General features: G+C 36.3%; 1 protein-coding gene and 1 long non-coding RNA gene across 12 annotated transcripts in view; one reads left to right on the top strand and one right to left on the bottom strand.

The window, feature by feature from the left end:
- Nucleotides 1–2,558: 2,558 nt before the first annotated feature.
- LOC140785116 (uncharacterized) overlaps nt 2,559–22,023 on the bottom strand; it is a 59,769-nt gene continuing 40,304 nt past the window's right edge. Inside the window, exons 3-14 of one of the 11 annotated variants that reach the window (XM_073132859.1) lie at nt 16,806–17,888; nt 9,958–10,317; nt 9,496–9,816; nt 9,093–9,419; nt 8,032–8,952; nt 7,797–7,946; nt 7,487–7,690; nt 7,311–7,403; nt 6,403–7,116; nt 5,489–6,298; nt 4,897–5,352; nt 2,559–4,809 (exon numbers count right to left, since the gene is read on the bottom strand). In XM_073132859.1, the coding sequence (XP_072988960.1) occupies nt 2,809–4,809; nt 4,897–5,352; nt 5,489–6,298; nt 6,403–7,116; nt 7,311–7,403; nt 7,487–7,690; nt 7,797–7,946; nt 8,032–8,952; nt 9,093–9,419; nt 9,496–9,816; nt 9,958–10,317; nt 16,806–17,888 (7,440 nt within the window). In that variant the 3' untranslated portion in view covers nt 2,559–2,808. The remainder of the gene's footprint in view (nt 4,810–4,896; nt 5,353–5,488; nt 6,299–6,402; nt 7,117–7,310; nt 7,404–7,486; nt 7,691–7,796; nt 7,947–8,031; nt 8,953–9,092; nt 9,420–9,495; nt 9,817–9,957; nt 10,318–16,805; nt 17,889–22,023) is intronic. The other 10 variants (XM_073132876.1, XM_073132866.1, XM_073132882.1 and 7 more) reach the window with 10 other exon arrangements.
- LOC140785178 (uncharacterized) lies at nt 10,044–14,172 on the top strand. The gene is made up of 2 exons (XR_012108398.1): nt 10,044–10,101; nt 13,969–14,172. It is a non-coding gene; the product is annotated as an uncharacterized lncRNA (long non-coding RNA).

The following is a 22,023-nucleotide window of genomic DNA, read 5'->3' as shown; positions in this document are numbered from 1 at the left end:
GTAGCGCTAGAACGGGTGCTGTCGTCATTGCTGTTTTTAATTTTTCAAAGGCTGAAGTGGCTTCATCCGTCCATCCAAAAGAGTCATTCTTCAACAAAGAAGTGAGAGGAGCCGCCAATGCTCTATTTCAGTCCTCAAGAGTGGTAGGACAAAGAGCACGAACATTCACCTGTATCTCATTCCGCAGCCCTGAAATGAATGTGCTCATCAATGTCCGTTCGGGCCAAGGTGGCTCACAACAACTACTAACTCTTTCAAATTCAGCTTGATACTCCAAAATAGTCGTCCTCTAAACTATCTTGCTTAATGTGACAGCAAAATCTTCATATGCCACTGTCCCAAATCTACGTGTAATCCTCCTACAAAAGTCAGCCCAACCGATAAATCTTTCACCATGAATAACCGATCGATACCAATGGAATGCCGTTCCTTGGAGGTAAAAGCTTGCCATCTAGACCTTTGTGTCCTCCGCTGTCCCTTGATAATCAAAGTATTGTTCCACTTGAAACATCCAATCCGTTGGATCACTGCCTTTAAATTTTAGGAAGTCCAAGCATGCGGTTCTCCCTCGACTAGTATTATCGAGTTCGCGAAAGATCATTGATTCAGGTCTGAACCTTTGTGCCTGTTGATCTCCTTCTCTAAATCCTCGAGCACGTCCATCACCATCTCCGAAGGGATCAACATCATCCTCTAGGTGCCAATCCTATTTATCGACAAAGCGCACCTATAACAAACTTTCCTAAAAAGAATTTCAAATTAAAAATTTTTGGGCACGACGTTGTTGGCCTCATGCCCATACAAGCTGCATGAGCAGCTTGCGTGGGGGGTGCCGTGCGCCCCAGCTGCGGCCAGCTAGCCAGGGTAGGGCCCCCGCCGCCGATGCCAGTTTTCGCTACCGTCTCTCTCTTTCTCTCTATCTATCTCTCCCTCTCATTCCTCTTTCTTAAGCTTCCCCATCTCAATAAGTCGGCGCGGGCCACTTTTGTAACGTCGCCGCCCGGCATGGGCATGTGCACACCCACGCGCCCACACGCCCACACGCCCACACGACACATGTGGCTCACGCAATAGGATGGGTAGGGGCCCGTCACGTATAGATACACTCTTGTGCACATATAATCATGACATCATCAAATAAAATCTGCTAACATATTTATGCTCACATAATGTAATACCAAATAAATCATACCATCAACCAAATAAACCTGTTAACATATAAATATCTAAGTCCACTATAATATACACTAGACCACTATATAATCTGGTAGGACCCACACAGGTCACGACAAACCATCAAGATATAACTAAAATAATTGATACACAAGTACACTAAAATCTGACATGTATTATTTGTGTTACTATAGGGGAATAATAAAAAATAAATCTTCTCTCTTTCTATCTATTCAAAAAATAAGAATTCTCTCTCCTAATGAGTGCAAAATTAGAAAAGAGAAAAACGGATTTAATGCTAAACCTTGAATGAGATGGGTGATTTGGTCCATTAAATGAGTAGAAGGGTATTACGGTCATTTACAACTAAAAGAGGCTAAAGTTGCAAAAGAAAGCTAAAATAGGTAATGAGATAAAAATATAAATGATTTTGGTTTATGGTGCAAATTGCCTAAGATTTAATTAGGTTAATATATAGTTTAAATATTAAATATACTATTTTATTTATGAGTAAATATTAATTTGATAAAATATTAGTTTATTAATATTATAATTTTGATGTTATTAGTACATATAAAATTATTTTAATAATAAGATAATTTATAAAAATATTATATCAATTAAATACTATATTATTAAGAATTTTATAATATTTATATTGAAGTATGTACAATTAAAATAATATTTAATAATAATAATAATTTTTAAAATGTGCTTATTTTTATGAAATAATATTAAATTATTGATATTTATGATGTTTAAGTTGAATTTTATTTATTTAGTGTAAAATAAAAAATATGATAAGAGATAAGAGAGAGTAGAGAGGAGTGATAAATTATGATAAGATGTTGATAAGATATTTGAAAGAGAGAAAAAATAAGTAAGGAATTATGATAAAATATTTGAAAGAGATAAGAGATGAGTAATAAATTATAATAAGATATTTAAGAGAGATTATAGTCAAATCAAGGGTAAATTAATAATTGAGTTAGTGTATGATATAAGATATAATTTTGATAAATAGTATTTATATTCTGAAATAAGAGATATGGTTATTATGATATTTAACTGTTATTCTAGAATAAGAGATTGTATTCTGGAATAAGAATTTTTGTTATTCCTAAAGTAAATGGGAGCTAAAGAAATATTTGCCGTGATTCTGAACTTTGAAGTATTATATTCCATAGCTGTGCAATATCAAAACACTATAGTGTTAACTTAAACTTTCATCACCTAAGAAACCTTTTTTGTATTCATCACTACACAATATGTAGTTAAATACATTATATTTTCAATTTTTACTTCTAGATATGGACAATTTTTAGGCTGAATATATGAATTTACCTCAGTATACAAATTTATGGTGCTGAGCTACTCCCAAATCATAATCAAAATAATGAAAAGTATAATGCAATAAATTCAATGCACATATTTAAGTTCTTGAAGTGACATAATTAGCTTTACAGTAACATACTACAAGGATTACTATCACTTAATCTTCAGAGTACCATTTTTATTCCTCTTTACAGTGGCTGGAGACAATAATAACTTATTATTAGGTCTGTATATAATAATTTTTGTCGACATTATTCCTTCTAACGTATATAGTAATTTATGACAATACATGCTCCAGCTCTATTGAGTCCCGTCCTTTTCTTTTATCTTGGTGACAGTCTTTGGGCGGGAAGATTTACCTGTGATGGCCTTCTTTACTTTTGCAATTGAGTGCTTGACCTTTGATCCAACACCAGATAAGATGTTGTGAGATTTCTTATGTGCTGGCTTTAACTCTGCCTCTCTTGCTTCCAATATCAGTTCGATGTTGTGGCCAGATTTCTCAGTTTTATCTTCATCTTCTTCTTCCTTTTCACTCTTCTCATCATCTGTTTTCTCTTCCTCAATATTTGCATTTTCTACCTTTTCAGTTTGTTTCTCACCTATGCAGGTATTTGGCTTGTTTATCTCCATTATCTTTTCATCTATTTCAACTGCTTCATTGGCAAACTCTACCACAGGATCAGGTTGCTGGACCTTTTGTGTATCAGTTACTTTTTGCTCTTTAGGTAGATCATTCTTTATCGCTCCTGATGGAATTTCAATGACACATTTTCTTACTTCTCCTTTGTTTACAATGATTTCTTCTTGCTTCTCCTTTTCATTTTCAACTATGATACTTTCTGGAAGAGTTTTGAGAACATCAGGAGCCTTGTCTTCAATGTCAGAAGATGTAAAGGATTTACCGGTTTGTTGACTATTAAAGTTTGGTAAAAGCTCTTCTTTGTGAAGCAAGCTGTCTGCATTTTCAACTGGTACAGCTGTTGAAGTAATCTTTTGCTCAGATATTTTTTGCTCTTCAGGTAAATCATTCTTCATCACTCTACTTTCAGTAACACTTTTTCTTACTTCTTCCTTTCCAATGATATTTTCTTGCTTCTCCTTTTCATTCTCAATTTTGATATCTTCTGACAGAGTTCTGAGAACTTCAGGAGCCTCATCTCCAATGTTGGAAGATGTAAAGGATTTATCAGTTTGTTGGCTATCAAAACTTAATAGAATCTCTTCCTTGTGAAACAAGCTTTCTGCATTTCCATCTGGTACAGCTATTGGAGGAATTTTTTCCTCAGGTACTACATATGGAGCTTCGTTTGGAATGTGACACAAGGTTTCTGCACTTTCTCTTCCTTGTTGAAAACTATCTTCCTTAGAAGCCTCTGGGACAATTGGAATATCAGTATCATTGTTCAGGCTTCGGCAATCCTGTTGTCTTGCCATTCCTCTCTCTTGGTTAGTTGTAGGAACTTTATCTTCCAGTGACAAATCTGTATTTCTGATGTCTTCAACATCCACTTTCCTATCTGGTTCACTTTTCTCTTCTGATATGAGTTCAAAAGAGACTTCCTCATTTACATCTTCATCCACTGTTGATAATTGAGGTGCATTATGAATATTTTCTACTATTGAATTTTCTTTAACCTTCTTGGAAACATGGATTAGTTCTTCCACCAAATCATAACCACTTTCAGAAGTTTTAGGATCTTCTGTTTTTCTTTCTGACATTGTATCATATGTTATCTGCTCAGCGGACAAGGAGACCAAGTTTCCTTCTTGCTTTAGGATGCTCAATTCACTGTTTTTCTTAGAAGTTTCGTCTTGTGATTTTTCTTCTTCTACATTATCTTCAGGCTTCACTTCCAAGGTTCCATCAAGCTTACCACTTTCTTTTTGCAAGATTCGGTCCATTAAATAACGTGATACCGGCAATTCATCATGCTGAATGATTTGGTTATCTTCGTTTGTTAAATTATCAGTGTCAGTTTGATGTCTCTCATTATCTGCATTAAGTGCATCAAAAATGAATGCTGAATCGGTGGAAACATGCACAAACTTCTCAATTTCAGTTGAGCCCTCCAAAGCTACAGTCTCCTTGGCGAACTTGTAATGCATTTCAGTTGTCCCAATTTCTTCCTCTGTAACTTCTCTCACCATCACCCCAGAGATTATCTCAGGTTCATCTCTTAGATTTGGCATGGTTTCTCCACCAGATGCAATTGCAACAGATGAAACATGAATATTCTTCTCTTTGTCCTCGTCCATCATGAGAATTTGCTCTGATGATATAACAACAGAGTTTGTAACCTGAAAGTAGGATATCTTTGCTTAGTTACAGAGGAGGAGAGAAGTAGAAAGAAAGAAACATTTTATATGTGATAACACTATTCTGACCTCATCACTTGGTTCTTCATTTACTGAGTCCTCAGATTCATTAGGTTCCAATTTGTTTCCCCAATCGGTGCTTGTTGCTTCATTGTCATGTATCTGAGATGATACATGGTTCTTTTCATCTCTTGCATGAGACAAATCAGGAGTTCCAACAGCTATATCTTCCTCTGTGATATTCTTTATTTCCTTGTTTGCATTAACTGTTCCTAGATTGTCAAAGGTTGTCTTTGCTACTATTCCAAGCTGCACATCTGCTTTTTCCTCATCACCCAAAAGAATGCTCTTGATTTTCTCAGTTTCCTGAAGATTCTCAAGTTCTGTGCCCTCCAGTTCTGCATAAGAGTCAGATGCTTCGACATATTTAATTTCTTCAACTGGCTTAGATGTGTCAAATAAATCATCAATCAGCTTTGTTGGGAGTCCGTCATTTGTTGACTCCAAATCCACTTCTTCTAAGATCTGCATTCGAGAAACTCAGTCAATCATACTATATTAAAGTATGTGCACAAGATGAGGGAAATAGTAGAAATTCATGATGTTTATAAAGGATACAAATGGAAAAGAGTTCAGTGCTACTACGAATTACTGTTCTTACCTCCTCTGTATCATCATTGACATGCAACATCTCATGACCATGAGTATGCATCTTGTCTTTGTATTCTTGAATGACTCTTTCGGAGCTATATCCAACACCTAAATGTAGAAGCTTTTCATTCTCCAGGTCTTCTGTTATCTTGTTTTCTGGTCCCTCTCTAGTATTTTCTTTCTCTTCTAGATTCACATTGTTGCACTTAGCTTTGGTGATTGCTTCAAAGACTTCCACTACTCCTTGTATTTCATTAACTTTCTCTTGTTTCTCCTCTTCCATTTCCTTTATATCTATGGTATCAAGTTCTTTCTCATTCTTGTTTTCACTGTGCAATGCTAGCCCATCTGTTTCATCACCATCTTCCATTTCATTGGAAATGTTGGCAGCTTTCTCAGATTGCACATTCCCCAATTTTATTATCTTGATCTCTGAAATTTTGTTCTCTTCTGAATTGTCCTTATTGTACCCACGGTTGTAAATCTGTTCTGATACCTTTAAGGATAACTGTACTTCAATTTTCTCCTCTTGCTCATTGTCTTTCATTTTCTTTTCCTCTGCATTTTCCCCAATCTCTTGGTATTCCTTGTTTTCCTTCTCTGACACAGTTTGCTCTTTTATTTCACTATCTTTCCCGTTATACTGTTTTTGATCTTCAAAACCTACTGTACGGGCATGTGTTTCCAAATCATATTTTAATAAGGATCCTCTTAAAGGTAAAGAATCATCATCAGCTCTTTCATCACATGATAATTGGAATTTATCTTCCTTTTCTACTGCTGATTTAGTGTTCTCAGATGCCAACTTAGAATCTTTAACCTGCATAACAGAGAAAATATCAGCTTAATGCTAATGATTAATGACGATAGAAACTAGAAGGATTAATGAGCATATAATCTTCCTGTAACCCAACATTCACTGACCTCTTGATTGTTGTGTTTTGGTGCTTCTTCAGATACGATTTCTCCTGCTGCATTCTCAGTGTCGGGAATCGATGCTGGTTCCGTACTAAGCAAGTTGGATGCTATCGCAATGCATGCATCTAGTTCTCTTATTGGTGTCTCTTTTTCTTTGTTCTTTTCAGGGTCTAGTTCTTCCGAGACCAATGTAGATGCCTTGTTTTCTTCATCATTTCCCATACCCTGAGATTGAACTTTTTGCATGGTTGATAGCACACTGACTCCATCAGAAATTGTTCCATCGTCACTTTTTCTTTCTTCTCTGGATTTTTGGCTAGGTTCATTGCCTTGTGATAAAGAAGCTATGCTGCTTTTCATTTCACTAACAATTTCCTCAAAAGTAGTTAGTGTACCTTCCATTGAATGATTCTGAGTTACTCCTGTCCCAGTGGTTATCTGTTGACTCTGTTCTTCATGTAGTATTGCAGAGGCTTCTTCTGTCTCCTCAGAATTATTATTGTTTTTGGAGGCATCAACATCACTGATGTTGTTCTTAGTTAATGTTTCCTGAGTCCATCTGTCGTGATCAGAATATACCTCATGCTTTATTTCTACCTGTCTTGTCTCCTCAGCCAGTGCAAGAATAAGGGGTAAATTGTCTTGAATCTTGGTTATGCATTTTTTCTCCTTTGAATTTACAATGTCAAATTCCCTACTCTGAGAGTCTAAATTGTAATTCTGCACCAGAATATTACCAGTTAATTTTTGAGACAGTAATTTAAATAGTTTATGTTTAGCAGAGAAACAAGATAGGTTACTATATAATGCTAATCACGAGACAGTAGAATTATGAAAAATTCACAGTTCCACTGTGCTCCTATAACAAGTCACATAACATATAATTTGGGCAGAGTCCTTGGAACATGACTTACATCCTTGAACATCTCATCTTTGGCTTTGGCAGGGTATGCCCCAGTTATTTCTTCCATATTTTGCTCTGTGGAGGATACTACTACATAGTTGGGCTGCATTATAAGATTGCAATGAAACTTGTATGCGGAAATAAAATAGAGTAGAAATAAGGAAGAAAATTTTGCCAGTAACTAACCACTTGATATTTAAAATGGTTGTTCTCCATTGTTACATCATCCACAGTCGCTAACTCTCTCTGACCTTGGTGTAGGCTTTTCAACGCTGCTTTGTCAGCCAATGGAATTGTTGTAAGTGTAGCATCATCAATCATTTCATATGTGTCCACCATGTCCTTTATGCTTGAATTCTTGTTGTCATCCTGTTGCAATACAATTGTATTCTGCATTACAATTAATCACATCAATGGTATTGTGACACCAAAATTTTTATAGCTCTAAAGTTTTAATTACATGATACAATTATTCACTATATTGTTGTGGTCAAACCTCTTTTTTTGGAGATCTTTCTTCAAAGGCTTGGACTTCATCTGCATTTATCTTCATATCACCAGTTTCTGAAATTTGGATCTTGACAGGTTCGCAATCTGCTGTCTTTTCACTGTTCTGTACTACTGTCTTAATCTGTATAATGGACAGCTTCACCAAATCACTAATAACTACAGATAGTAAATAGAGTTTCTCTATTAAATTCTGTGATTATTATAGCATATCCTGAAGTTACCTCTTCTGTTGTAACTTCGCTCTTTTCATTATCTGGATTGCTAGGTGCAGTTTCTGGTTCTGCATCATCACATATCTTTTTCCCTTCCTTTTCATGCAGTCTTGTCTCAACAATATTCCTATCATTATCAACGGTCAAAGAACAAGCATCTGAATGTTTAATCTCTTCCTCAATTAATTGCCCCTCACCAAATTCACCAAATCTCTTGATCCATTCACTAATCATACTGGGGGAGGACTTCAAGGGAGTGTGTGAAATTTCCTCATTCTTTGGTACCTCTTTATCTCTCTTCTCTTCAAGTTCTATTTCATAGGCCTTTCTAGGCACATTCTTTTCAGAGGTTGATCCTGATGTCTTGTCACTCTTACTGTCTTCCTCTTCTTGCATTGGATTTATAGTGCTATCTAAGCTTGATCTTGATGTTATACTGGCAGGTACTTTGTCCTCAGCTAATGCTAAAATATCAATCCTTTGGTGAAGTTCAGTTGATCTAGCATCAAGACCACCAAATTCTAAGCTGCCCGTGGCCAAATCTTGTGAGTTGGATAGAGATTCATTCATAATATTGAGCATATTATCTTCCATGTTCTTTTGGATCTCATAATCAGTTTTACTAATTGTCACTTGATTGTTATCCTCAGGCACAGTGACTGCTTCAATTACAGCTTCAAGCTTTTCAGTGTCTATTTTTTTGTCATGCTCAGCAATTTCTATATTTTCTGCTGTTTTGGTACTTTTACCAATCTGCTCTGCACACACATATTTGGGCTCTTCGTCATGCTTTTTGTCAACTTTGTCATGTATTGCTTTCATCACCTGCTCATTCCTATCAGGAATATCACCTGTGTTCTTTTGTACAAGATTCTCATCCTCCACTTTTGCAGCTTCAGCACTCTCATTCATATCATTCATTACAGGGATCTATTCGAGGATTGAAAACGACAAAGAAAAAAGGGCTCAAATGAAAGTTTAATAGGGAAAAACAAAAATTTGTTGAACTAGTTCATACTTCTGACCATTTTATTAAACTTAAAGGTTTTTAATCAGATAAGTAAACAAACCATCTTGTTGATGTCGAGATTGTCTATTAAGTTGTGGTTCTTGGTGAATTCTGTCTCACAAGTTGTATTTTTATTTGGGTCCTCAATTACGGATTCAGTAACAATTTTGTCCTCCTGATAGTCTTCCTCATCTTTGTTCCCATCAGCTTCTGTACCTTCTTTGACGTTGGTAATCTGATAAAGTTCTTCAGAGAATGTATCTAGGACTTCTTGATGCTTCTCTTTAATTGCATCAGCAATATCATCTATATTTTTCTGTGCACTTTCCCTATCCTCCAAAGTTGCAATTTTAGTAGCACCATACTTACTAGGAACTTCAGGAACCTCCTTTATTATTCATCAATAGAAAAAAAAAAGTTTAGATTATATGTATACAAATTTTAAGGAGTGGTGGAAGTTTTACCTCAACTTTATCACCATCTTCGCCAACCCCTGTGGCTTCTGATAAATCAGTCTGGACCTTAGCTATGATAAAATCAAATGTCTCAGGCTCACTGCTTTCTTTGTCAATGGATTGTAGAATTCTGTCTTTGGTGATAATAGTTTGATGGGATTGTTCTTCAAATTTGAGGTCTTCTTCATGATTTTTGTTGAGAGAAGTGCATATTGTTTGTACAGAGCAGATATGTTTATCAGGATTATCTTTCAGATTCTTTTCTAGACTTTCCTCCTCCACTGTATTTGCCATTACATTTTCCTTGTTCACATCAAGTTCTTCACATATCTGTTTCAAAATTGATATATGAAATTTTTTGTTTAGATGGACATTTGAAAAATAATTCAATGTGGTGAAATTATTGTATTATCTTCTGATAAAATACTACAGAGGTTATTTAAATATAGGTCATTGGATATAGAAGAGAACCATTTTCATGATGTTAGGATCTTCCTTTGAGTTCTCATTCTTGGTAAGTTCTTTTTCTGATGTTGTATCTTGTTTCTTGTCTTCAGATACTGATTCTTGAAGATACTGGCATTCTTGAAGATACCGGCATTCCTCTTCTTTCTGGTAATCTTTGTCTTTGCTGTCACTGCTCCCAGTACTTTCCTGAAGTTGTTCTTTACTTGCAGAATCTGTTGCTTCTTCATGCATTTTGTCCACTAGATCATCCTTGTGCTGTCCAATCAACAGACATGTATTAGAGGCATCTAGTTTGTTGCTGATATTTTTGTTGTCCATCGTTGTAGGTTTAGAGTCACAATTCTGATTGATGATGTTTGATATCTGTTTGAAATGTAAATGGTATAATTGAATTTGAGCCAAGGAGTTGGCATAATAAAGTTGTAAATGGTCAAAGAATGGACTTGATCGGAAAAAATGGTAATGAACTAACTTCAATGTTATATTTGGGCTCTTGCTAGTAAAGTTCCATGAGTGTTTCCTTAGACTAGCTTTAGTGTATAATGACTTGATTAATTGACAATATCCACAACAATTGTAGAATGCAGAGCCTTAAGCCCTAACAAGGATTTGCCTGATGAGGACAATCTGTGGTAAAAACATGTTAAAAGCCTTTACCTATCCTTTTATCTCATCTTTCATAGGACAGGTTTCCCGGTAAAGGCCGCAGGATACATTTATGATGTATTCATTTCTTTCATCTACCAATTGTTTTTTTGGGTTTGATATTTGTGATCGTTGAACTTGTAAAAGATCTCAAAGTGGATCTGAATGCTGGGGCCTAGAAATTTGACAAAAATTCTCTTTTAAAAAGACCAAGAAAATTTATGTCTTGCTTCACTATAAGTTTATTTACTTATTCATGTGCCATAATTAATTAATCTCTAGTTACAATATATGTTTATTCACATACATATCTATGCATAACTGGGAAACATGGATACTTCAAAACTCTAGCCTTATCGAATCGGATACAATATTATTGGATGCTTCTTGGATACGTGTCAGATACTTTCTTTGTTAACTCATCAATTGCTCTAAAAGCATATACTTTTAGAGTATGGTGGTTTTTATATCTTATATTTTAACACTTATGATTTCTAAGCTAAGACATTTTGATAGGCCTAAGAAGTGGCTTTAATTAGATGAGTGGGGTTCTATATTTTCAGAAAAAGATGGGCATAGTAGGATTTGAACCAATGACTCTCTGGCTCTAATGCCATATTAACTCACTAATTGCTCTTAAAGCTTAAGCTGTTAAAAGAAGGTGGTTTTTATATTTTATATTTTATCATCCTTTACATATCATATTTTTTGGAAAGAAAATAAAAAAAGGGATACTCTTAGATAATAGATATTTCCATGATACTTGTTAGATACTTTGAGAGTTCAAAGACAAGTCAAATTAGAGGTTTTCTGTCAGGTCAAGAAGGTTTCAGTTGCAACAAAATTGACCCTAGATGTTATTTTATTATATGTCATCTATGAATTTGAATTTTGAAGGGTATCTTATCAGATTTCATGCAACAAATGCACAATTAACTCACGATGCAGAAACAAGTGCAGCTTTCATTGTATATTCTTATTGCTTGAGTATTTCACAAGTTCTCTTTTTCTACTTTCTGCACTTAATCCATTAATAAACTGTAACATGATAAAGGATTTGAAAAGGGACAATTTAGGATTTTCGTTTTTCAAGAGAAAATTACAAATAACACCCTATATTTTGACTTATTATAAAACATAAATAAAGTCCTCTCTTTTTATTATTTATAGATAGAGCCTCTTATTTGCTAAAGGACTACGAGCAACGCTTTGAGTTAAGTTTAATTTAACAATTACCCAACAAAATGAAATAAAAAGTAGAATATTTCGTCCATTTAAACTGATAGTTTTATACTTCCTAAATTACCCTTATCTTATGAGATTTGGATATGATTTTAGTATTTTAGAGGCTTGATTTGATTTGATTTTGTTGAAAATTGGTGTTTTGGTTTGTCTTGAAGCTGTTTTGGAGATTAAGTTAACCTGATAATTGGGTTGTACTATATATCTAATGATATGGTCCGGCTTGGTACCTTTTTAGCAAATAAGGGGCTCTTTTTGTAAATAATGAAAAGAGGGCTTTATTTGTAATATAGTCAAAACATTTATAAGGGTAAATTTCAAATTACCCTATGGTTAGGCCTAAATTTTACTTTACCCCTGAACTTTTATTTATATCACTTTGCCCTCCTATGATTTAGATTAATGTAAAACTGTTAACTTTTTCCTCCGAACTTAGAAAAAAAAATATAAACTACTATAATACCCTTATGAATCTTCTACCCATATTTTAAACAAAATGAGCTTTCAACCTCTTTTATCTTCTCCTATCTATGACTACAAGCCTCAAATCTTAGTAGTTATCTGTAAGAACTGAAAATAATAATAATAATAATAATAATAATAAATATCTCTGGGAACATATGTGCACTGCACATGCGCACCGCACCCTTTACCCTCTTTGCCGGCACATGATGAGGTAGCCGCAAGTATTTTGGCGGAATCCAAATCTTATTTACATTTGGGTTTTTCTCTATAAGTTAAACCATAAATTCTCTCTTCTTTACCCTAGCCTCCTTTCTTTTTCTTCTTCTTCTTCTTCTTCTTCTTCTTGTTCTTTCTTTGCCGTCGAAGTCACAACGTAGGATCGAATCACCAGAGCATCGTCGGAGCAATAGGACACCGCCACACAACTCGTCGGTAAACCTTCTCCCACCCTCAAAGTTAATTTAAATTTAATAGGTTAAAATAGAAATATCTAATTTAGAAGATCGCTATAAGAACTAAGAAAAAAAAATTTCTTGGAGTGCACATGCACCCCTTCACCTTGTCCCTCACCGACACGCGATGAGGTAGCCACGAGTATTTCGACCGAATCCAAATCTAATTTAGATTAGATTTTTAGCTATAAATTTAAACCCTAAATTCTCTCTCTCCTTCACCCCAGCCTGTAAGAACTAGAAAAAAAAGGGGTTGAGAGAGGAGGGTGCACGTGCTTTGTACGTGCAACCCCCTCCCCTCTCCTTCTCTGGCACGCGACGAGGCGCAGCAGAGATTTCGCCAAATCCGAATCAAATTAGATTTGGATTTTTTTAATCTATAAATTAAACCCTAATTCTCTCTCTCCTCAACCCCCAGCCTCCTTTTCCCTTTTCTTCTTCTTCTCCTCCTTCGTTTTCTTCTTTCTCACCGTCGAAGTCACACTTCGTTCCCTTCGTCTATATCCCCAAATCACATCCACAATCCACCTTCATCTCCATATCCCTCCATAACCCTAATATTCATTTCACCTGTCACCACCACCATCACTCACGTTTTTCCATGTTTTTGTCCCTGCTACAGTTAGAATCTGCAAGGGTGTAAATACAAAAGTTGTAGATCAGGAAGTTACAGATCCAACCCAATTAGTTTCGTAATTTTTAGACTACCGGAGAATATCTAAAGAATATTTTCCCACGGTTGCGCAGACTGCTTCCTGCAATAAATTCAGATCTTAAAGAATTGTTCCGTAGCCGATCTTTTGGTTCCAAATCCTATCAATTTGGTATCAGAGCCTAACAAATTGGTATCAGAACTTAACAGATTCTAACCGGATCAGCTATGAGAAAAAAACATAAATGTTATCTCGAGGTGACTTCTAATTGATGTATATCCATACGGTATAAACCCAATTGAGACAAATAATATTATTATTATTGAGAAAAATTTCGATATGTTGAAACTAAGCATGTTATGAGATATGACTTTCTTCTATTATTATTATCGTTATTATTGTTACTTTAAGAACATGTTTAGTAAAATTATCATTTTATATCGCTGAATTTAGATTTTTTTTAACGTTATAAATTTTAGATTTATTTGGCTTTCGAGTGGATTCCACTCATTGAGCTATAGTTGTTGGCTCATGAATTTTCTCTTCTAATATTTCAGGTAATGGTTAGTATGGCGGCTGAGCGAAATGCACCGGGACTCTACCTCCACTTAGGACCTACTCATTTACTTTTTCGTTCTTTTGGCCTTTATGCTTTAGACAATTTGTTAATTCAATTCTTTTAGAGATACATTAGTCATGACATTGGTTATTTTCATTACGATTATTTTAAATTATATAAATCAAATTCTTTTTTTTATTAATTCTTGTCATTGTGTATTTAGAAAGTATAATTAAGGCTTCATGTATCTTAAGCGTGTTGAGATATGTAAGAACTGAATTTTTTTTTTTTTAAAAAGAAGGGGTTGAGAGAGGAGGGTGCACGTGCAGTCCCCTCCCCTCTCTCCGGCACGCGATGAGCCAGTCGCTGATATCTCGCAGAATCCAAATCTAGTTTAGATTTAATTTTTTTGCTCCATAAATTAAACCCTAATTCTCTTTCTCTCTCCTTAACCCCCTAGCCTCTTTTCCCTCTTCTTCTCCTTCGTTTTCTTCTTCCTTACCGTCAGAATCACGACGTGGGTTCGACCCGTCGGAGCATCGCCGGAGTAAATAGGGACCATCATGCTCCTTCTCGGTGAGCCCTCTCTCATCCCTCTAGTTTAATTTTAATTTAATAGAGTAAATTAGAAATACCTAATTTCGGTGTTGCAGTCTCATTGGTGAACCTTATTGGCCGGCGGCTTCGGGTCGCTACCGCTTTGTCACCGAAGCTTCGTGCTTTAAGCCCGGTGTCGATGCTATCTTCTATGAGGCCCTCGTGGCTCGGGTTGTGGTTGGCCATGGGTGGGAAGTCTTCCACTGTTGGTTGCCATGATTGACCTTCCCTCTGGTATAGGTCGTCGAGGTCGCTAGGAAAGTTTCGACAAGGTCGATAGGCTGCTGGCGATAATGGTCGTCGGCGATGCTCTCTCTTCCTTCCCTTTCCTCCTCTCTTCTTTCTCCCTCACCGATCTTATTGGGGAAGAAAAAGGTTGGGCTCGGGTTCAACTCAAGCCAACCATTTCCTTCTCTCAAGTTCGAGTCTGGGTTGCGGATCCGACCCGACCTCTAGCTTTAAGTCATGGGCTGCAGGTCGACCTGCAGCCCAGTTCCTTGTTGGCTTTGGATTGGCCTTGGCCCAGCCCAATTAGCATAAAGTGGAAGGGTGGGTGCGGGACACCTGCAGCCCAATTCAATCCAATGGGTTTTGTTCAGCCCATTATAGTTATTTATTTGGTTTTAAAAATTCAGAAACTTAATTAGGGATAAAAATTAAATTATGGTTACTTTTGTATTGTTTAAAGGTGGTAATTTTCAGCACGTGGATTAGAGACTAGAAATTTTAATTATCTAATCTAGACTCAAGTGAGTAGGTTCACTCACATATTTATTTATATTTGTACCTTGTCAGACCATATAATTTTCTGTGTGCAAATTTATTTATTTCATCCTTACATGTAAATTTAATTGTTATATTTTCTGTGTGCATTTAATCGTTATACTCAGTGCATCACCATACCTTGTGTAAATATTAAATTTTAGTGAAAAGAAAAAGTGAGACTAGTATTGATACGACTTAGAGAACAGTCCCGGTATAAATCGCTTGCGGTTTTTCGTGGTGACTCGAGTTTATCTGGAAGTCCACAGGAAAGCCCTAAATCAGATCACTGCGGTGACTTTCTTAGGTGACTCTGGCGGGGTTAGGGAACAGTTCTAGGATGAATGAGAAATTTCTTAGGTGACTCTAACTTCTCTCAACGGTTAGTGGAAAAGACAGAGTGTGTTGATCACATAGTGATACCATCTGATGACCCTAATCGGATCGGCTATGAAGAAAAAGTTCCGAGGGTCATCTCGCGGTGACTTCTAGTTAATGTGGATCCACAGGGTATAGACCCATTGAGACATATGACATTATAAATATTGGAAAGATGTTAATATGTTGAAACTGTGCAAGGTTACAAGTTGTGACTCTCTATTGTTATCATTGTTATTATTTAAAGAGCATGCCTATTGCAAATTGTTATGTATATTATTGATTTTAGTTTTTTTCTATTCAACATTAATAAGATTAGAATTTATTTAGTTTTCGAGTAGATTCCACTCACTGAGCTATAGTTGTAGGCTTATGGATTTTTTTATTTATTTATCTATCTCAGGTAATAGTCAGCCGTGGCGCTGAGCGAGACGTATCCGGACTCCACCTCCACTTAGGATCCATCTATTTATTTTTTCGCTCTTTTGGATTTTATGCTTTAGATTAGAAGTTAAATTTATTTTGTTTAGAGACTCAAAAACAATGACATTGTTTTATAATTATTGTAATTAGTTTAAATTTAATAAAGCAGATCTTCTTCGTTTATTTATTTTTGCCATCGTACACTTAGGAAGTATTGATAAGGCTTCGTATATCTCAAGCATATTGGGGTGCATGGCCGGTTATGATTCCTATTTCGGGTCGTGACAAGATACATGGCCGGTCATGATTCCGATTTCGGGTCGTGACATTATCTAACTATCATAATTGGAATATTGATATTTACTCAAACAATGAGATTATTATTTAAAATGTGTTTTCAGCCCTTCTATCTTCTTCTATCTAAAGACTACAAGCCTCATATCCTAGTTATTATCTAACCATCAAAATTAGATTATTAATATGAACTCAAACGATGAGATTATTAATATCATAGAAGTATTATGGTAATTTATGAGTTTCTATTAAGTTTGGACGGAAAAGCTAATGATTTCATATTAGTCTAAGCCATAGGGCAGCAATGCGTAATTTATCCTATTTATAATTTTCTCTTCTTTTAAAATTAATGCAGAAATGCCAAGGTCAAATTTTTGATACCTTCTCATCAGCACCCAGTATATGTGTTGTAACTTCAGAAACCACCTCAGATGCTGTTTGTTCAGGCATTACAAATACTTCGCCTTTTTCTTGAATGACTTCTCCTTGCTTCTCTGCAGAGCCTTTCTCCCCATGTTCTTCTTTTGTAGAAACACCATCTTTGGAGAAGATGAGTTTCTCAGAAGCCTCATTTGAGAGGTTTTCAATCTTACTTTTGCATTTTTCTTTCTCCAGTAAATTATTTTGAATTTCTCCACTTGATATCTCTTCTATGCTGGTCACTTTGTTCAGATTTTCTTCAGAAAGTTGCATTACTTGTTTCACTTGATTTAGCTCTGTTTGTATCTCATTTTCTGTTTTCTCCTCATCAAAGTTTGGTTTTGTCATGGTCTCATTTGCTTGTTCAACTCCTGTGATAATGAGTTTTGTGTTTCTGTAATCTTCTATCCTTTCGCAATTATCTGTTTGAGCTACCACCTCTAGAAATCCATCTGTATCTCTGTTGTGGTCTTCATTCTCAGTTTTCTCTGTGCAGATCTCTTTAACCTCATTTTCTTTTGCAATTATCTGTTGGAAAGGAGGCCCCTTTCTGGAATTGTCTAGCTCTATCGCTTCAGCATAAGCACTTGTTTCATGAAAAAATTCTACTGAGACTGATTCTGTAGCATTTTCAATATTTTCAATCTCTAATTCTAATTTGACCTGATCAATGATACCACATACCTCCGTTGTAGCTTCAACCAACTCTTTTCCTAAAGGGTTCTCACCAACTTTCTCACATGAGTTCTCATTCTTTTCACTTGCAAAATCCACCTTTTTGCTTGTACTAGTCATGCTAAAATTTTCACCTGAACTATCAAGCCCTATATCTTCAGCATAAGTTACTGTTTCACAACAAAAATCTTCAGACACTAATCCTGGAGGCTTCTCAATACTTTCAAATTCTAAGTCTAGTTTGACCTCATCAACAACACCACACGCCTCCATTTCATTTTGTCCCTTCTCACCAATTTTCTCAAATGAGTTCTCATTCTTTTCACTTGTGAACTCTATCTCTTCACTCAAATTATTTGGTGGTGGATTCTGCAAAAAAGTACATTAATAAGAAATCTGATAACATTGCAAGAAAACATTAACTAGGATTTTAAGTTTACAAATTAGGACTAGTTAAGAATTCTACCAATAAAGGATAACAATAAGTGGAAAATAATTGATATACTTGTAAATGTGCAACAGTAGCTAGCAGAGTTCCATAAATGAAGAGATCTTCCTTTGGCAGAAGCTTTTATCCTAGAGAAGATAAGATTCTTTCCGTGTCTAGAGATGAAGGCAACTTCATAGGGAAGCTAATATCTTTCTCTAATCTTCCTTGTCTTGACTTTTCCATAACTATAGAAACTTCCAAGGCTCAGCTCCTTGGTTGTATGAGCCAAAACTGCATTCAGTTATGGTACATCTCTACTCATCTTTTTTGGCCTAAGAGGTTTCATGACAATATTCCCTAGCCTAATTTCCTCTACTTAGATATAGATAAATATGCACAGTTATGCTCTTTATTAGAGTTATTAGAATTTCTATTTATCTTATTTTATTGTGAACTTGTGTAAATAGGGCTGAGCCCTCTCTTTCAACATAATGAAACATTTCACCAAAATTCTCTTTTCTTCTCCTCTCTCCAAACCCATTCTAGGTTTGGATTTCTTATTGTTTCACTCTTGAAAGCCAAAAATTTAGGGGCAGAACTTAAAAAGGATGAATTACATGAGAATAGAGTAAGATAGCTTGCAGCCTTGCACATGTCCAATGCAGACCACATAGAGCACCAGTATAGATGGATAATTTTATTCACATGAAGAGATTAGTAAGAAAATACAAGATAATAGAGAATAGAGTAAGATAGCTTGAAAAGCTTTGCACATGTCCAATGCAGACCACATAGAGCACCAGTATAGATGGACGATTTTATTCACATGAAGGTTCCTTATAAAGAAGGGAAAGACCAAAACTAACAATGAAGAAAATTAGTAAGAAAATACATGATAGAATTTGGCTTGGCACAAACCAACGCTTTAAATATAGATGAATGGCGAAAGAGGATTCATATAGTCGATCCCAGATATTGGGACTATATGCTTGGTGATTATTGTTGTATTAAATGAAGCTTGTGGTCTACATGAACTAATTATCACCATGGGCCAAAAATGTAATTGCCGCTATCATGTTTGTCAGAACCAGAAAAAAAAAAAATATTTGGGGGTTGAGAGAGGAGGGTGCACGTGCAGCCCCTCCCCTCTCCCTTTTCGGCACGCGACGAGGCGCTGATAAGGGGGGATTTCATCTAATCCGAATCGGATTAGATTTGATTCTCTTCTAATCTATAAATTAAACCCTAATCCTCTCTCTCCTCAACCCCTCCCTTTAGCCTTCTTTTTCTCCATCGTTTTCTTTCTCTTCTCTCCGTCGGAGTCGTCGCTGTGGGATTAGATCGCCGAAGCATCGCCGAAGCATCGCCGAAGCATCGCCGAAGCATCGCCGAAGGATTTTAGGGCCACCACACTCCTCCCCTGTGAGCCCTCCCTCATCCCTCTAGTTTAATTTAAATTTAAATAGGTAAATCAGAAATACCTAATTCGCGGATTTCGGCCTCGTCGGCAAATCTGGCCGGCCGGCGGCTTCGGGTCGCAACCGCATCGTCACCGGAAGCTTCGTGCTCCAAGCTGGTGTCGGTGATGTCCTCTAGGGAGCCCTCGTGTCTCCGATTGACGTCGACTTCGGTTTCGGCCGTCGGTAGTGAGTTCTCCATCTCGTGAGGACGACGAAGTAGAGAGAGAGAGAGAGAGAGAGAGAGAGAGAGAGAGAGAGAGAGAGAGATGGAGCCGGTCGTGACCCGCCGCCGGCAGAGTCATTGGCGACCACTCTCTCTAGTTTTCTCCCTTCCTCATGTTGGACGCGAGAGAGAGAAGAGGGGTGGGTTGAACTCGGGTTTAACCCGAGCCAACCCCTTTTTCTTTTAAATTCTTGGTTGGGTTCGGGTTCGGGTTTGGATTTCGGATCCACAGACCCGACCCAAACCAATTAAATTGGATCGGCTGTGGGCTAAACCGCAACCTAATCCATTTTCTCTAGGCTTTGGCCCAGCCCGATTAGCTTCATTTTTGGAATGGGCCGGGCCAGCAGTAGCCCAACCCAATCCAATGGGTAAATTTAAACCCATTTTAGTTCTTTTTAGTTTTTTTAATTTTAAAAATATTGTTATTATTCAAATTAAAAATTTTGATTATTATTTATTATTTAAGGTGGTGATTTTTAGTACGTGAGCTAGAGATTTGAGATTTTGGTTGTCTTACCTAGACTCAGGTGAGTGGTGCACTCACATGTTTATTTTATTGTATTTCGTATCTTAGTCAGACCATGTAAATTTTCTGTGTGCAATTTATTTATTTCACCCTTACGTGTAAAAATTAAATTGTTGCAATTTCTGTGTGCAAATCTATTTATTTCATCCGTAAGTGCGAAAATTTAATTGTTATATTTTCTGTGTGTATTTAATTATTATATTTAGTGCATCACCATTCTTCGTGCAAATATTAAAATTTATGAAAAGAAAAATGAGACTAGTATTGGTGCGACTTAGAGAACAATCCTAGTATAAATCGTTTGCGATTTTCTATGGTGACTCAAGTCTATTTGGAAGTCCAGGGGAAAGTCCTAAATTAGATCACTGCGGTGATTTTTTTAGGTGACTGTAGCGGGGTTAGGAAATAGTCCTAGGATGAATGAGAAAATTTCTTAGGTGACTCTAACTTTTCTCAACGGTTAGAGGAAAAGACAGAGTGTGTTGATCACAAGGTGATACCCTCTGATGACCCTAATCGGATCAGCTATGAAGAAAGTCCCGAGCGTCATCTCGAGGTGACTTCTAGTCGATGTGGATCCACAGGGTTTAGACCCATTGAGACACATGACAGTATAAATATCAAAAGATGTTAATATGTTGAAAACGTGCAAGGTTACAAATTGTGACATCTCTCTATTGTTATCATTGTTATTATTTAGAGAGCATGCCTGTTGCATATTATGATGGATATTGTTGCTTTTAGTTTAATTTATTCAGCATTAATATGGATTAAAAATTATTTGGTTTTCGAGTGGATTCCACTCACTGAGCTATAATTGTTGGCTCATGGGTTCTATTGTTTTTTGTATTTGTTTCTCCATTTCAAGTAATAGTCAACGGGGCGACTGAGCGAGATGTACCCGGACTCCACCTCCACTTAAGACTCATCTATTTATCTTTCTGCTCTTTTAGATTTTATGCTTTAGATTAGAAGTTTTATTCATTTAGTTTAGAGACTCAAAAACTTTAATATTGTTTTATCTTTATTGCAATTAGTTATAAAATTTAATAAAGCTCATTCTTATTTTGTTTATTTATTTTGCCATCGTACACGTAGAGAGTATTAATAAGGTTTTGTGCATCTCAAGCATATTGAGATACATGGCCGGTCATGATTCCTATTTTGGGTCGTGACAATGTTGTACCATTTTGAGATAGGAAATATAGCACTACCTAGTATCACATAGGAAATACTATGCCGTGCTAGATGCCCTAGGGCCAGACCTTTTGTCAAAGATGATAAATCAGCTTTGTTTCAGGTGGTGATTTTTAGTACGTGAGCTAGAGATTTGAGATTTCGGTTGTCTTGTCTAGACTCAGGTGAGTGGGTTCACTCACATATTCATTTTATTTATTTATTTGCCATCATACTCGTAGAAAGTATTATTAAGGCTTCGTGTATCTCAAGCATATTGAGATGCATGGTCGGTCATGATTCCTATTTCGGGTCGTGACAATGTTGGTATCAGAGCCTAAAATTTTGTTATCCTAAATCACCCTTAGAGTTGTGTGGAGGTCCGTGGCATAAGCCTAGGTTCGTTATGAAAATTTTATTATATTCAGTAAAATTATTCTTATCTCATTTATAAATCTTGAAGGGGTAATATGTATATGCATCATCGTCGACGAGGAGCTGCGGCCTAGAGTTTATCTCCGGAAAGGAGTAGGGAGAAAGAGCCGGCTCCTGTTCAAGCGCCAGCTCTTGCACCAACTGCTATTCCTGGTTCGGGATCGGAAACTGCTCCTACCCAAGCTCCTACTCCTATCCAGACTCCTACCCCTGCCCAGATCCTCAGTCCTACCCCAGTTCTTGCTACTCAT

This window comes from Typha latifolia, chromosome 1 (assembly GCF_019914945.1).
Source record: "Typha latifolia isolate L0001 chromosome 1, TyphaL0001v2, whole genome shotgun sequence".
NCBI lineage: Eukaryota > Viridiplantae > Streptophyta > Magnoliopsida > Poales > Typhaceae > Typha > Typha latifolia.
The sequence above is the reverse complement of the archived record's forward strand: the minus strand, read 5'-3'. Positions and strand labels throughout refer to the sequence as shown.